Source organism: Sylvia atricapilla, chromosome 3 (genome assembly GCF_009819655.1).
Source record: "Sylvia atricapilla isolate bSylAtr1 chromosome 3, bSylAtr1.pri, whole genome shotgun sequence".
NCBI classification, from domain to species: Eukaryota; Metazoa; Chordata; class Aves; order Passeriformes; family Sylviidae; genus Sylvia; species Sylvia atricapilla.
This window is the reverse complement of record NC_089142.1, coordinates 66,967,612-66,985,687: the sequence shown is the minus strand read 5'-3', so window position 1 is coordinate 66,985,687 and position 18,076 is coordinate 66,967,612. Positions and strand designations below refer to the sequence as shown.

At 40.1% G+C, this 18,076-nt stretch overlaps 1 protein-coding gene across 1 annotated transcript in view; it reads right to left on the bottom strand.

Annotated features, from left to right (window-relative positions):
* UST (uronyl 2-sulfotransferase) overlaps positions 1–18,076 on the bottom strand; it is a 152,558-nt gene that overhangs the window by 22,749 nt on the left and 111,733 nt on the right. The window contains exons 6-7 of the mRNA XM_066315652.1: positions 10,183–10,280; positions 7,869–8,026 (exon numbers count right to left, since the gene is read on the bottom strand). Coding sequence (XP_066171749.1) covers positions 7,869–8,026; positions 10,183–10,280 — 256 coding nt within the window. The remainder of the gene's footprint in view (positions 1–7,868; positions 8,027–10,182; positions 10,281–18,076) is intronic.

Sequence of the window (18,076 nt, the reverse complement as noted above, 5' to 3'; positions counted from 1 at the left end):
CAGATGAGCAGCACGAGCACACTTATAAACCATTACATCTTCAGTGACTGATATGCTTATTAGCTAAACACGACTGTTGCTTGCAAGATAGCACCAAGGCTTCAAAGTGATCTCGTGACATACACAAAAAAAAAAATACACACGAATTCTTGATGTATGAGATGTAAGGGCTTGTTTGACTGGTCTCTTGGGATTTAGAACATTAGTAAGTTTTGGTTTTTACCACAAACAGTATGAAATTACATCTTTGTGGGTTCAATCCAGAGCCTATCAAGAGATCTGATGAAAGGAAACCGAATGCAAGTGACATGAATAGGTGGGATGCAATACAAAATCTATAGGCTGAAGCCTTGGAATTGCACTATAAGATGAGGATGATGCATTAGGTGGTCTCAGTCTTCATAATCCTACAACACACATAAAGGAACTCAAGAGAGGGGAAACTGTTAAAGACAGAGAGGTTCAGATTGAGCATGCAAAAAAGTAAAGTTTGTTTGGCTTCAGGTAAAGACCCTGTCATCTGACAGGGGAGAGAAATATGAAAAAGGTAGAGGAGAGGAATAGGAAAAAGGTAGCAGACTGCAGAGCACAAGCTCAGTATGGGCATGTATTTTAGCTCACAGAAAGGGAAGATAAAGTAATTCTACAAAACATACTCAGCCTATCTCTACAATACATTGCAGTTTGTCAGACACATAAGCTTATGTGTCCAGAAACTTTACTAGAAGAGGAACATTAGACCTAGATTTTTCAAACAATGATTTAAGGGAACATGGATTTCACCTTCCACTACAACCAATTCTAAGCAGAGCCTTTACAAATTCCACTCCCATGAAAATCCAAGCCTAAAATAAGGATTTAAAAATCAGTACAATAATTAGGAAGAAGAGAAACTATATCCTTCTTTGCCATAATCAGTGGCGAGACCTGGAAGGCAGCCAACATCCTTGAATGCCAGAAGCGCTGGGAAGGGGAACTACGGTTCAATAGTAGCCTCATTCCTCGTTTCTCCAGTACATGGAGCATGCCACATGGTCCTGGCCTGCCAACAGGAAATATGTAAATGTCTTACCTGATCTAAATGACTGTTGCTGGTGCTGCTGTACTTACCAGGGCAACCACTGCTCTTGACTCCAGGAGAAAGCAGAGCCGTAGCAATGTGTTTGGTAAATGGAAATGTAAATCCCGCTTCCCTGCACTGTAGGCTCAGGGAAGAGATTCACCCACACCGAGCACCAATGGCACCTCAGACTGTCAGCTGCCTCACTTTTCGTCTCAAAATGCCATTCATTTGGGGCCACAAGATATATTTTTAGGCAACTGCTCTGCTGTGTAACTATGCACATATGACCTAATTCAATCTAACAAGTAGACACTAGCAAGGAAGAGTAGACAGACAGGACTTGAGCCTGGATGTTCACAAGCTCCATGTGGGCTGGAAAGCCATACCAAACTTGCTTATCTCAGTTTTACTCCTGATCACATTTTAGCAATGAGACTGAAACTATCCTGGATAAATCTTTTGGTGCCACTGCTATGGTTTTCATGCCACACACATTGTCTGGAGTGGCTTCACCTTCCTCAGCAGAACAAGAACCTCAGCTGTTTTAAGCTGCCAAGCTTTGCTTCAGAACTCACCAAAGAGAAGTTTTGCTTCTGAGACAGATCTTCCAAAGACTTAGTGGCTCTTTTGAAAAACACAGTCATAAGAAAGCCCAGAATCGTTCCAAGAGCACCTATTCTTAAAACTGATTAGCTTATTCATAATGAGATTTCAAACCTCTGGAGGACAAAACAACTTTTTCTTTTATGAGATTGAAAAAGAAAGGATGCTTTCACTGACTATCCTTATCACTCATTGGTGTATCCACTAACTTCAAGGCATTCTGGATCAGGCAGTCTGGTTTTGTCCCTGCTCTCCAACCTGGTATTTTCATGGCTGAACAGCTAGAAAATGTATCTACAGCTTTTGATAGCACCTTCAGTTTTCTAAAACAAACCAAGGAACAGATTGGTTGTGCAGAATGTCCTAGATGCTATCGACCTAATTAAAAAAAAAATGTCCTCAGGGATATGCACTATGACTCTTCCTCTTTCCCTGCCCGTCTGGCATACAGAGAACAGAAAATTTGTTTTACAAGAAACAAAAGCACAATTAAACACTTTTCCTAGATCTTAAACCATGTGTTTTAGCATTCACATTGTTTTATAGCGTTCCTCTACGCAATATTGGAAGTTGAGACTTCAAAAGGAGAAGAAAAGAATGGTCTGTTCACCCTTTCTGTTTCCAGAACAGGATGTTGGTGATAAGAAAACGCCACCCAGGCAGACTGTAAATCCAGGCGTGATGCTGTCCCTGGGAGCGCCGCACTCGCGGGCAGATCGCTCCACCTGCTGGACAAAGCTGCTCTGCTCACACGCACAGCTCGCCTCGCATCACAGACGGGAACGCGCTACACCCAAGTCTTGCTCCCCTAGTCCAACATCCTGTTTTACCTCCACGTGAAATACTGAATTTTCCTCTTCCGTGGAAAATTTTCATAGTCGGTGATTCTTGTTCAAAGTATTACTTAGGAAAAACACAAAGCTCTTCTGAAGTGCAAGGCAAAAGAAAAGACAGCATATTTGGATTCTCCAAAGCTTTTAATGTTTGAATGTGTTTGAAATTTTAGAAGTGATGCAAAAATCCCACAAAAATCCCCACCACAAAACCCCCTCAGTGTTTAAATTAAAACTAATCCATGCTGATTTTATTCTCTCATCAAGAATGCAGGTGCTTGTAGGAGAGAGAAGGGTTGGGCACTTCAGCACAGGAGATGAGCCAGTGTATTCCTTTTCCATTTATCAGTCACAACCCTCTCCAGAAGTTCGCAAGAAGCCCCAGATAATTTGTCCTAATTTCTTCTTTCTTTTCATTTTGTGCTGAACAAAGGCAGAATATAAGATGATCACTATTTAAAGACAGTACACAAAAATCCCTGCCTCCTTCCACCAGAGTCCTATGATAATTTCTTACTCAAAGTTTTTGCGCTTGGAGGCGGTGATTCACCTCAATTTCTCAGAAGGAAACGCCCCTTGGTTCCTGAACTTTTCCAAAGGCATAGCATCTGAAGGCACATCCCACCTTCAGTGATGGCCTGGCACAGGAGTGACCTCCAGCACAGTGCTGAGCTTGATTTCACCCTTTTCCTAACTCCATCAAAAATGTTCTGCTTCTCAGGACCTCAGTTCTGCAATAAAGACATGTGGCAGCATCTCTCTCCTTACTGGGTTTAAAGAGAAGGGGAAACATATGAATAGAAAATGTCAAGATTGTATCGTAAGAACACAGTGGATTTCGAAAATGAGAGTGTTTATATCGCCTGGGATAATATTACTACTACAGATTAAAACATTCCCTGTAAATGCAATTCTTACGAGAACCAAATTTTCACTGCAATAAAAATATTTTTTTATTTATACTTTACCTAAACAACATATTTCCTTTCAGCTGACAGTGTGAATTATTTCATTGCACTCAATGAAATTCACTGTCTGAAAAGCTTTAAGTCAGTCTTCTTGATGTAGAATAAGACCTATACATTCTCCAGGCTAAATGCACCTTTCAGAAAACAAAGGAGTTTTTTCCCGCTATTGGGAAGAAGTGTTTTTATAGGGCTTCTGGTGCCAAAGAAAAGTTATGAACTCTTGCAGAGAGGTGTGAGGATATGGCTCATTTCTGAGGTGATTAAAAAAAAAAACCATTTTATTGCCTATTGTTTTACACTGGATGGTGTTAACTTCTACCCCATGCCACAGAAGTTGACAAGACAGAAGAAAACACTGTTTTGCTGAGCACAGTACATATTTTTTGCCTTTTAAGAGCACCAAAGATATGAAACCCACATGTGCCCATTTCAAAAGAAACAGTGTAAATATTCTCTGTGTTCTGGCTACCAGCCAGGTTACAGAGGTGAGCTGTAGCCAGTGAAAGTGAACAGGACTGACCAATTCTTTTTTTCCTTTAGCTCCTGAGAGTGATGTGAGATTTTACAGTTTTGTTACAACTATTTCAGGCCTTTCGAAGAGTTAAAGACTACTTTCAAATTTTGCAATAAATATAATCTAACGCTCTGTAATTGGATCCTATCTGCTTTAATGCTGGTGAAAAAAACCAAAATTTTAAACAAATTTTACTGTGTTAGCAAAGAAAGCTATTAAACACAAATATATTTCTTTAACATTTATTCTACCCATCTATTAATACATCTATCAATTTCACAATCTGTGAAATTTCCTGCCCTTTTAATCTCCTGTGAAAGCCAGTTTGGCTGTCAAGACAAGACAAGTTCGTAACTTTGGACAAGACAGACATCAAAAAAGAGTCCTTTTGCAATTCTTGACTTGGTATTAACATTATCTTAATCCTTAATTTCAAAGAGAGAGTGGAGACACAGAAAAACAGTAGCTTCAAAGTACTGTACAAGTTAAAACCAGATTGGTTCCAATGAAAATTTTAGCACCACAAAGAGCTTACACATTTTGTTACACATGGTTATAAAACACACGAGTCAAAATATCTGGCACATAGAATAGCTGAATGCTATTTGTTAAGGCAATGAAAGAAGTTATCCTCCCAGTGTCCTCTGACATTAAAATTTTTTGTTATGCTGAACTGCCAAGTTTTTTTAACATTTTACCTTTCTTCAGTTTCCTTCTGCCAGCTTATATCAGACAAATCATTAGCATCAACAAGAAAAGCATTCAATTCATACTGCTTTAAGCAGTTACCTGTGTTATCAGGTATGCAGACACTAGCTCTCTGATGAAAATGTCACACTATCTTATCTGATCATAGAGCCACAGATTTAATGATCTGCTTCAGAACAACAGTAGAAAAATATTTTTGAAGGTAAAACAACTACAGGCTTTGTTTTCTCCTAAGAGAACACTGAACAAAAGTTTTTTGATAAATGTTATTACAGTGCTTCAGATGAGAAACTCTACTACAGCACAAAGAAACAAAGAACTTTGAAAATGGCCTGCACAGTTCAAAGGAACAGAAATGAGAAAAAGTTTCTAAATTTCCTGATTTCTGTATTATCAACTTATAATGAAGGCTTCCAATACTAAGAAGTTTGCTTAGATGGGAACTACAGTGATCTGGTGACAACTCCAAGGACCTGTAATGAGTGAGGAGAGTCCCAACTTCAAGCAGAAGGGGTTTAACCCACAACTCCTGCAGATGTATCTTAAATGCACATGTGATTTTATGGGTTTGATAACATCAGGCATTTTACTTCCTATAACAGGAAGGTGGTTTTAATATGGTTTAGCACTCATCTGATGATGGTGGACAGCAATTAACTGTTTCCTACTGTGATTTCTAATCTATGTAATCCACTGAAGCAACACTGGGCTGAAACTGTCTTTCTTCAGCTACTTTTTGCTTCAAGGCAGCTCTACAAATCCAGTTTCTGAATTGCCTCTAGTCCAGAACTGCTTGTTGCAGCGGGCTCTGGTGCAGATAATTCACAGACCTGGAAGTGAATCATCTTTCTGTACACATCCTTCACTGTATTTTCCTCACCTTGTTATATAAAACTGACAAAAATAAATTCTAGAGAAAGTTTCCTTCTTTATGTGAAAGAGGAAAGGCTGCCATGAAAGAATTTCAAGTGGAGTGGCAGGTAAACTGTGAACTGTATAGATTTAATCTATACAGATTTAATCTGCAAGTGTTAGTTCAACAAAAGGTCAGTTTGGGACCCCCACACAGCCGGCAGAACAACATGTCTTCTTCCAAGGGCTTCATGATGCAACAGCAGAGGGTGTTGCAGATCAGGTCTAAGATGTCCCGAGAAGAACAATGTAAGATTTCTTACACACTGCCTGAATATTTTTTATTTTTCTGGCTGATTCTGTTAATTTTTTTTTTTGGCAAGCATTAGCACCAACTCAGAAATAACCAGATGCTAATTATGATAGAAAAAAACCCCCTCAAATATATACATGTATGAAAAGAGGAGGAGAGAGAGTTAACACAAGGAAACTGTTTTCTTACTTATATATCCAGTCAATAAGTGAATGGGAAAGATAAAATAAAGGTCTAATCCACCTAGGGAACACTGATGAAAAGTGGTGAATCTTTAGACATGACACTAGACCCATCTTTCACAAGAAATTCCAAAGCAAATCGCTGTCCTGTAACAGGAGATCAGATTTTCTCCAGATACTGGAAGATACACAGAGAGGAGAAAGATTAACCAGCACTTAATGATTCTGGCAGATTGCTTATTTCCCACCTGACAATTTCTGGGGCACCCTGATGAAAATCAAAACCCTGCGTGCTGCTTATTAGCTTTCCCCACTGTAAAAGAAGTGAAAATATATGGTGCACAGAACAGCTGAAGATGTCATATAAAGTCAAAGAAAACTGGCACAGAGAGCATATCCTTCTATTGATCTCCCTGCCTTTCTTTTGTCTAACATCCCTATGGGGAAACCTCTGGCACCAAATTATGCAAACCTTTGGATGACTTCCACATACAAACACAGGTATTTTTATTTCTTAATTTATAAAGATAAGAGAAATACCTGATCACAAACTGGGCTGCTCTTATACCAGTACAATGGTCTCCTTATGTCTGTTATTAAGCAAAATCACTCTATGGCTGGATGTGGTACCACGAAGTTACACTCCCACCTTTCCAAAGAGCTGCCTTAACTGCCTGACTGCAAGCAGACAATGACCCACTGCAAGCATGTTCAGAGAAGGGATGCCATACTTCCCCTAGCACCTGTATCATGGCTAAATACACAATTTCCAAAGATGCATCCTGGAAGAAGGGTTTGGTGGGCAGTCACACATAAATCCCGGTTATGGAAAAGAAACCCATAATTTCTCCGAAGTGACTGACTACTGTAATAGCTGTTCTCAGACAGAAACCAGCCATTAGCTGTGTGCATTACAAACTAAATTCAGTCTTTGTTCCATGTGCTTTGAATATACAGCTTGGTACAAAACACACATATTAACGGCTGTAGGCATTTCACACTGACACAAATGCAACCGAGTCACAGAGGAAGAAGGGAAGTTTTACCTCCGCTTGGTGCACACAGTGTTGAAGGGCCTGTCAGATGTAAACAAGAAATCAATTCTGCTGGAATGACATGCACAGCCCTCCAGAAGCATCATATTTATTTTCAGGCAGAGGACACAAGACCGCCTTTTAAAGAAGTCAGCAATAAGTAAGTGTTGGAGGGATGGATTGATGCAGAGAACCCTTTCAGATTGACCATGGGGTGAAAACTAAGGAGTAGACTGAGTGGTCTCCATTTTCATTTCTCTACTCCACACTCCTAAATCTTTTTCCTCAGCATGCTTTGTATTGGAAGCACTGTAAATGCACATTCTTGTTTGTATTTTACCTAAACTCACCTCAACTGAAGGTTCATTTCATTTCAACTCATAGTCAAGGCTGAGGGAAAATAAATAACCTGGTCCTGGAGAGTCTCCAAAGTATCCAGCTCCCCAAACTATTTTTTGAAGGTTTATTTAAGTACATACTGCTGACATCATTTTGACAATATATTGACAGTATTATGTGAGAACTGAGTATGACACAATTAAAATAAGAAGAAGCCACTGCAGTGGAAAATGGGAAGCTCAAGATCACTGAGCGACAAGCTCTTGCAAGGAAAGAAAACCACACAGTAACATTAAAGATAAAAGCCGAATATGTGACCTTCCCTTATCATCAAATCTACTCCTTAAAAGGGAGATAAACTTCTCCATTGACTGAACAAGAAAGAAACATGTACCCATCAGCAGCCATGCAGATTTAGCTGAAGTTTCCATAAGAAGAGGTTTTAATGGAAAAAGTTACCTGGATTTTTGTAGATGCTAAGCACATCCTTGAAATAATGAGGTAAGAATCTTTCTAATAAAAGCAGCACATCTTCCAACTCCTCCAGAATGCCCACAAGCAGAAAATTTTCATTAACGTTCAGCTTTGCTCTTTCAAGGGCCCATTCACCAGGCTCCCTGTATGAAATTGTTGGGGGAAGACGGAGGAGGGAAAAAGAAAAGTTTAAATATGCATTCACTTCTCAAATTCAAGCCAAGAACACAAGTGAATAAAAGAAAATATTCAGTGCTATACTTAGAGCAAAAAAAGACCCCCCACCAAACCCGAGTAGCTTACTGAGTTTTTCCATGCAACATCTGAAATTGGATTGGTATGTAAAAACAGGATCACATTAAAAGGAGGCTAATCACTATGTGAAAGTACTCCATTCTGAAGATATCTTTTGCCAAGTTGTTTATAAGCTCAAACTTGTGAACTTTGGTATTTCAGCTTGAAAGCACAATCTGTCTGACAGCAGGAATGACTGCCCTTGGTCACTGGGAGGTGCTGAGGGGGGGTGGTGTCCATGAACTACATCAGGAGCACTGTTGGGACCAACCACTGCCTGCTGTTACTTGGTGAATCCTACGCAGGACACTACCATTTTCCACCTTGTCCTTCATTTTAACTTTTGCCCAAGTCTCCAGGAGCTTCCATTTTCCTGTCATTAGCCCTGTTGCCCTGCATCTTTGCTAAAGGATTTGCATTTTTTTGCTGTGACTGATACTGGTTTTGAAGAACAGTTTAAGGTTCTATCTTTTCTCACAGCAGGAGAACCTGGCAGGACTTCACATCATCTTTATGATTCTCTGTTTCCCAAAAGCACAATGTAGTTAGACAACCATATGAATCCTAAATCCCTTAAAATAATTCATATTAGTTCTGTTCTGGGAGCAGCAGCCATCATTCATACTGACACGAGATATAATGCCAGGTGCCAAGCTAAAGGCAACCAGTTGTGCACACTGGCTGGTTATGGCTGTAAATCACACCTCTCCCCTGACTTCATTAGGTTATTGTGGACCCTATGCAATAGTGAATTCAACATTTGTCTGAAGCTCTTTCCGTGTCATGTGGAAAAGCTTACTACTTTCCACTCCTACTGGAGCAGACCTGTAGCAGGTTTTTCATGCTGTACCATGTTCTGTGCCCTGATCTGTTTCCTGGAAGAGCAAAGTGTCCCAACAAACACTTTGAGCCTCCTGTTTGTAGCTCCTTATTGGACTAAGAAGTAGCTGAAGGAAGTGCAAGGGCATGACAGGAGCCAAATCTACAATAAGGTACAAACCAGTACCTCAATATGCTGCTTGGGAACCTCACAGAGATATTTTGTGAAAGTATTCAGGCATGTGATTGTTGCTAATGATTAATCATGCAGATTAAATGTGCAATCATAAGCACTTGCACAAGTAAGGCCAAAAGAACTTTAAAAAAAAAAAAAAAGGTGTAATGAAAATTAAGCAATTAACCTGTTTTGTAATGAAAATTAAGTCATTAACCTGCTTTATTTCTTACATGTAACTTCACTTAAGCAAAAAAAAAAAAAAAAAAAAAAGGCAGGACTTTATAACATAGATACTTAGAAATTAGGACAGAAGAAGTAACACATTTTCACTTGTTATTACAAGAAATACGGCTTTTGAAAGAAATTCTGTAAAGTGTGGAGTTGTTTCATTATGGAGAAGTCTGAATAATACAGAAACACAATACCTTGAACACACCTAATGAAAAACACTTGTTACCAACAAAAATATTTAAAATTGAGAAAGAATTTAAAGTTATTCCTGTATTATTGCATTAAGAATTTACTATGGTATCAGTAATACAACAATATTAGAATGGCATACACAGATGTTAAAAATGGGGTAGCTCAGTTAAAGCAGTAGAAGGCTGCATTTTATAGTTTTAAGCATGAATAAAGTTTCTTACATGGACACAGAAACCTGTATTCCTCATATAAACCTGCTACAAGCATCTGAGCAAATGAAACACATGTATTACAAAATTACAGTGCAGATAAAAGGAGTAACCCAGAAAAAAAAAATCTACATAAATACATTCATATTTGATTAATTATTCATGCTATAAATCAAGAAGAAAGAATGCTGCTACTTTTGCAGTGCCCTCCTTATTTCAAAATACGTGCATGCAGTTACCACACACAGTGCTACATTCCTTGTGCTTTCATTTTTCTCTTGTACTTCAACTAATGTTACCTCTTTATTACCAATTTGTGACAAAATGTTGGCAATAGCTATTGCTGAAGAAATTGAAATACCTTGCAAATATTTACCTGCATCTTGGATGCTGTCCACAGAAATATGGAATGATGTAAAATAACCTGGGATTAGAACATTCAGGGTAGTTTTCAAGGATACATACATTAATGTCCTGTGGGGGAGGAAAGAAAAGAAGACTGTATTTTCCTTTCTTTATTAGCAACTATTTTCTTTATGTCATATTTTTTACAGTCATCTCAGGGTCAAAGAATTGTACTGAGGCTATAACAACTATCTTAAAAGGCAGCTATTAGTCCATTTATCTACTTCTCAGTATCAGCAGGGGAAGCAAAAAGTTTCTTTGTCCTAGAATGCACAAAGCAATTTTTCCTCCTTCCTGCAAACCCCACAACTGTTACACTAAGATTACTGTATGAGTCAAAGTGGGACACATTAATCAACTTTCATACTGAGTAACATTTAAAATATTCAGAAGATTATTTTCAGGCTCTTCTTTCTTCTAAAAACACCCTGGAGGAAACCTGAAGTAGTCGGAATAAAAAAATTGAGACAACAATTATTAACTATACGCCTCCCCCTTTTGTTAAATTCTGCTGCATTCAGTGACTGCAATGAAAAAAGGTAAGCTGTAATTTGTACATCTCACTCAGTATTAGAACATACATCACTTTTGGTTACAATTCTGTAAACTCCTCTGATTTTCAGAACCGAACAGTGCAAAACCTACTGAGAAAACAGGTTATTAGAAAGTATTCATCATTTTAATGAAATATCATTCATCTAATTAGAAGCTATTTATCATTTTTCAAAGACTAGGCATAGCTACTGAACCCTGAGAAACAGTCTTCTATTTATAGCTTTACTTCAGCACAATATTAAACACATGGGATGGAATTCCATTATCCTTATCTAATCTGATAGAGCCTTACTCTGCAAGCAGACACACCCACTCCAGACATAAACAGGGCAAAAAAATGGGTAAGACAACGAAACCAAGGATGGAAGGATCTCACCTTTGCAGAATCAATCTTCCTTCTTATTTAGATATGTGCTCTCGCAATGCTGTAGGCGCTACACACATCAATATCAAACCAACAACTAAAAATCCTTATTTTATGAAGTAAATAAAATGTGATAGAGAGCATTCCACAAGACAGATGTGCTTGACAGCATGGAAGACACAGCTAGCATTTCCTGCTCTCCCAGGGGAGGTCAGGGTACAGGCCTTCAGCCACAGCATCTGCATCTGAGGGCTCATTAGAGAAAAGCTCTTCCCAGAACTTCTGTCCATTAGAGCCCCACTTGGGTCTGTAAGCTTTTCAAGGTACATTTCTGATTCCTACTCTGTCTCACAGTTATGTGAATCCAACTTTATAAGCACACCAGAAGACCCTAGGCTAGGGAGTAAATCACATCGTGAGGAACCATTAAATAAAACAACATAAAAATTGCCAGCTGGGACACAAATAGCCCATTTCCCCTGCTCCCCACAGTACATTCAGGGCTTGCCTTAAATGCATACCAGAAAATTTATGGTCAAGACCTGAATTTTGACATTAGAGGCTCTGAGCTGAAGCTAACCAGCCCCCCATTCTCCATGCTATGATTACTAAGAAATCTTACTGTGGATGTAGAGATTGCACGGGCAATGTGTCTCTCCTAGCATCCCAATAGGGCTTTTTTAACATTAATTACAAATTGCACTTCTTTAAAGGCTCATTGTGCTTTTACTGTAGACACCACACCAGAGATATATTCAGTGATATGTATTTTTAGCTTTCATAAGAACCTAAAGACCTGCAATGAATTAAATAAATTGCTTGCATTTTAAAAAATCTGAAATATTACCCTGACAATACTTTAAATTATGTCCAAGCTGGCTTACACTTGATAGACAGATTAGATGGAAGGTGGGTAGAACACCTACATAAGACTTAAAGACTCTCTAGCAACACCCAGCTAAGAACATTATCTCTTTTCTCACTCTCATACAAAGTCGAATGGACATTAGCTCCCAACAAAGAAACTTACCATTTCTTTTCAAGAATAATTAATATGGTGAGTCTGAAAATCTTCCCTGAGATGAGTATCAATACCCAAGACAGAAGTGTAACCAGGACCTTTCTTATAATTGTGAAAACAGTATTTGATTCATGTGGCCAGAGAAACATCTGTACAATTAAAGCAATGTAAATTCATGTGGAAAATTCTGCAGCTTTAACAAGTAAACAGCTGATACTAACTCAAAAAGAGATTTTTAGTGTCCTTTTTAGGGTAAATGGATGTAGGATTACTGAAACAATCAGGCTGGCTCTAATCTAATCTTCCCTACTCCTTGTTGATAACTCAAGGTTTAAGATAAAGGCCAGGTGAGCTTTCATACAAACGTACAATCTTTTGCCACACAAGGACATGCACTTCACCTTCCTGACATCAGAAGCACCAGGCTTTCTCCACAGTAGAAGCACTGCTCCTTCCCAGCCTTTGTTTACCACCACTGCTGTGATCTGTATTCCAGCTGCTGGTGTGTCCTTGTGCATTTGCAGCACCCGCTCACCCCGTGAGATGTGAAATCAGTTTTCAACCAAAAAGTGGGTGAAAGAAAGGTCAGCCTGAAGTGTGCTAGTCATTGCAAAACTTAAACACAGCTACAGAAAGATGCTTTTTGGTGCTAGTGGCACTCAGTAATTTCTGGGTTTTTTTCGGAGCATGGAAAGCCAAGGTGAAACGACGTTATTCTAGGCAGTGTTACTCTGCTATCCTAAGCAACATTAATTAAGCCACATCTCCAGTAAGAACATGCTTTCTCAGCAGAACACAGATCTTTCAGGGCAGAAATGTTTCTACGTGAGACAAAAATTTGCAAGGTGACAGATGACAGCCTTGCTCATTCAAACCACTGGAGAAGCCTTGTAAAAGAATTATTTTAACACAGTCTGGAAAGATACAGAAGGAAACACTAAGAGCTACTTTGATCACAACCTTTCACAGTAAAGAAAGCAGTATTTTACTTTACTCCTCAGCTCCTGGCTACAATTCATATCACTCACATCCCACTGGGCTTGTGTCTTCAATGGGGCAGCAGGAGGCCTGGGAATCAGCCCTGCGGCTCCAAGTAACAACAGAAACTGTCTTTCTTTTAAATACTACTGTATTTTTCTACTCATGTAACAATTTCGTCTGAAAAGTTAAACTGGTAATTTCTCCTTCCTTCTCCTGTAAAATTGTCTTTGAAATAAAAATCACAACCTGCCTTAATCCTTTAATCTTATAATGAGTCAGACTACTGATCTATTAGAAATATATCAAAGGTGCATCATTAATGTTTTTTTAGATTAGTGAAAAAAAATTAATTTGCCATAGTGAGCTCATATGTGCTATAAGAGGAAGCCAGCACCTGATTAAAAAATTTTCATAGAATCATTGAATCATCAGGGTTGGAAGAGACCTTCCAGATCATCTAGTTCAACTGCTGACCCAGCACCACCATAATCACTCCAAAATCATATCTCCACCTGCCACAGCAAATGCCTCTTGAACACTTCCAGAGATGGTGACTCCATCATTTCCCTGGGCAACTTATTCCAATGTCTAATCCCTCTTTTGGTGAAGTTTTATTTTCCTAATATCTTATCTGAACCTCCCTGATGTAACTGAAGGACATTTCCAAGCATTCTTTCATTTCCACCTCATTAAAGCTCCTTTCAGGTAGCTGTAGAGAGTGAAGAGCTACAAAACTCCTTTGGGAATTTCAATGCCATCACAAAAAGACCAAACTTTAAGGTGTTGCTTTGTAGAGCAATAAGCAATTTACTGAAGTTAATGTCTTAGGACAAACTTATACTGTACCACATACAAAAAGATGTGACACAAGATGTGAGAACTTTTTTTCCTCCGAATAGAAATTCCTGAAAGTACTGACAAAAACAGTAACTTGTTTTTTTTTCCAGTAGAAGGAACACTCAAATTAAAAATTAAAAAAAAAAAGAAAAAGAGGAAAGGAAAATCTTTGGCTTCAAGACATGCCCTATTTTTCCATTATCGGTGTCTCAAGCAAAAATTACAGAAATACCACATTCTGCCCCAATTGCATTACAATTATTACAATTACCCTAATTTAAAATAAGGAATCATAACTTAAATACATACACTCATTGCAAATAATTTCCATTTTATTTCAATGTGTTGTTCATCTATGGAAAAACATAAAAATATCCTTTCTCTCACAAGCAAAACAAAGATACACATCCTCTTTCTATGCCCTGCCTGTGAGATACCACAACTTCTGTGAAACCAGGAGACCTTGCACATAGCCCAGGAACAGTGCATGCTCCTTCAGTCTGAAGGGTGAAGATGTATAGGTGTGTCAGCAGCAACCTAAATTTCAAGTTTTCATAAAAGGAAATTAAATAAAATGATGTGGAAAACCAGTGACTGAGCCTAGTCTACAGTGACCTCTCCTGCTTACAAGGCTGTTCTTCAGACATCACCACAGTCAATAGTGCAGTCTAGTCCTCACTGCTGCCAGCCAAGGAAAATTCTTCCACTCTCCTGAGAGCCACCGAGAATCCTCTCGCAGCTTGTAAAGTGTTTTCTCACGTAGTTGGTGTTTGTAAAGAGGTCAAACTGACCATTACATCCTGAGGACAATGTCACACCATATAAACTAAACAAAGCCATGCTAAAAAATCCCCAACATAATTCCCCACCTTCTCTGGCCCCAGCTTGGGAGCTCTGGGTGGCCTTAGAGGGCTTGGAAAGAAAATGTAAACGTGATGTTGCAGAAAAGGGTTTGTGAGTACAAACAGGACATGAAAGAAGGAAAAGCACAGCTTCCTACTTTGGAAGGTGGCAGAAAGACTGAAAAGTCAAGGTATAGAAGGCTTCCAAATATAAATCCAACACAACTTACTAAATATTTTTCAGGAGCACAAATTATTTACGCATTTTAATGAAACATAAGATGCAATGCAAGACATTTTTAACTCTAGTCAGAGAGAGTTTTACTTCACCAGGTGATATTAAATGTTTCTATTCAATCTCCATCAAGTACTTGGTTAACTAGAGCCACACAGCAGCAAGATGCCTTCTTTCTTCCACATACATCTGGTATCTGTTTGTGCATCTATGCCAACAGCACTGGTAGCAGATTGCTGTGGGGTGGGCAGGTGCTGGGCACTGCTTCCTGAATCATCACTGCCAGCACAGTCAAAGCCAAATGTTTCCCATCCTGTGCTGTTGTGGCACTGAGGGCCTCCAAGGTGGGCTGCACTGTGCCAAACTGTGTGGGATGATTGTCCTCTGGAGATGACAGCAAGCTGGACAAGTTTATTGGGACACCAGTGGCAGGCTGCAGAGTGACCAGTGGGCATCTTGGGGAGAAGCTCCACAAGATGGCAGAGCAGACCCAGCTAAGGCAGGGTTTCTGTCCCCAAATGCCCCCTGCACCAGCTGTGATAGCCCCTTCACTTCCGTGAGGCTCGGCCAGCTCAAAAAGCAACAGAAACCCTTTTATGTCCCTCTTGCACTGCATCCTGGTCCTCTATCAGAAGACTGAACGACATGGGGCTTGCTCACATTAATGGTACCACAGCACTCCAGCTGCACAGGGCGACACCAGCCACAGTGGATGACTTCAGTCACTACATTAACTTCTGTTACAGCCTCCCTTGGGCATCCCCCCTCTGTTGTCTGGGGTTCGCCATGGACTGCAGGTGGCTCTCTCCTTCTCCATGGACCTCCATGGGCTGCAGGGTGACATCTGTCTCACTGTGGTCTGCACAGGAATCTCTGCTGTAACACCTCCTCCCTCTCCTTCTGCATCGACCTTGGTGTCTGCAGAGCTGTTCCTCTCACATAGTGCCACCCCTCTCTTCTCCAGCTGCAATTGCTCCCGTGCAGTAACTTCTTTCCCTTCTTAAATAGATTATCCCAGCGGTGCTACCACCATCACTGAAGAACTCGCCCTTGGCAAGCAGCGGACCCATCATGGAGCTGGCTGGACATGCGGGAAGCTTCTGGCAGCTTCTCACAGAAGCCACCACTGTAGCCCCTCCGCCCCCCAGTCCCCCATCATGGCTACCAAGAGCTTGCTGTGCAAACTCAGTACATTTTTGTAGAGGGTAATTCTGGGGTTTCTTTGAATTGACTTTCTAATTTGTTCTGGCAAAATGCATGTTTTTACTTCCCTGCCTCCCCCTACCACATATGTAAATAGGCTGCCAAGTTTAATTTCCACTTTATTTTGCCTGGGCTAATTCGCCTGGACTCTTTTGCCTGGGCTAACTTGCTTGACTTTTCGGCCAACAATGTATTAAGCTTTTCTTTTTCTGGCATCTCAACAAGTGAAGGGGCAGCTAACAAAACAGCATCTTCTGCTACCCATCTACATTTTCATTAAGTGCAGACATACTTCATTCGTATACAAAGTTTTGCTGGCAGTGACATAGCAAAAAGTGATGAACTATGCTCACAATGCTACTATTTAGACGTGACAAACATGAAATACATTTGTACATCACTATTTTCTAACTTAAAATTATATACAATATCAAGAAAATACATCGGTGGACATATTTTTCTCTTTCCTGTTATCTGAAATCATGTTAGCAATTTGTCAAAGATAAATTTTAGTGGTAAGAATGAAATTGCTTTATAGTTGTAAGCAGACACCTTATCATACCCTTCTTTTCCATTGCTTTTGTATTTTTCACTTCAAACCACTCTAGTATGGGAAATATATTTAAAAAATAGAAAGAAATTGCCAAAAAGAGGGTGAGTGGCTGCCAGCTGGAAGCAGTGTGTAAGCATTAAATAACCATCCTATTACAGAGGGCACAGATCCAGGGAACACCAAAAATGAAGATCATTATACTGTAATCAAGAATGAATCCCAATGGCAACTAACAGCAGGGAGACAGTACATCTGCTAATTCTGTTTACTAACACTTCTTCAAAGAAGAACATAGAAAATTTGTCTGCTTGGGTGACAAGCTTTAATAAAACCCATTGGGGATGGTATACATTCAATTCTGCAAATGCCAAGCAGGAAATACTCACCACCTCTAGGGTTTTTCAGCTCTCCCTAAAGGAGGGCACATGGACTCCAGCAAATTGCCTATGAGAAAAGCAACAAGTCATAGAATGGTTTGGACTGCACGAGACCTTAAGATCACCTAGTTCCAAAGCCCCTGGCAAGGCAGGGATACCTTCCACTAGGTCACGTGCATCAAAGCCCAAGCCAGCCTGGTCTTGCCAACACCTCCAGGGATGGGGCATCCACAACTTCTGTGGAAACCTGTTCCAACAACCATCACAGCAAAGAATTTCTTCCTAAACTCCAAACCTGCCACCTTTCAGTTTAAAGCCATTGCCCCTCGTCCTGCCACTACATTCTGTTTTTAAAAAGTCCCTCTCCAGCTTTCTTGTAGGCCCTCTTGAGGTTCTGTAAGGCTGCTCTAAGGTCTTCCCTTCCCTTCCCCAGGCTGCGCAACCCCAATACCCTCAGCCTGTTTTCACAGGAGAAGTGCTCCAGCCCTCTAATCATCTGCATGGACACCCTCTAGACTTGCTTCAACAGATCCATGTCCTTCTTATGTTAATGGCCCCAGAGCTGGATTCAGCACTCCAGGTGGAGTCACAAAAGAAAACGTCATCGAAGGTGGAGTCTCACTTCCCTTGACCTGCTGGCCATGCTGCTTCTGTTGCAGGGCAGGATACAATTGTGTTTCTGGGCTGTAGGTGCACATTTGGCTCATGTCTAGCCTCTGATCTACCAGCACCCCCAAATACTCCTCCTCAGGGCTGCTCTCCATCTGTTGAACCCCCAGCCTGTACTGATTGAGGTGTTGTCTTGACTCAGGTGCAGGACCTTTTACTTGGTCTTGTTGAACTTTATGAAGTCCACAGGGGCCCACTTCTTGAGCTTGTCCAGGTGCCTCTGGTTAA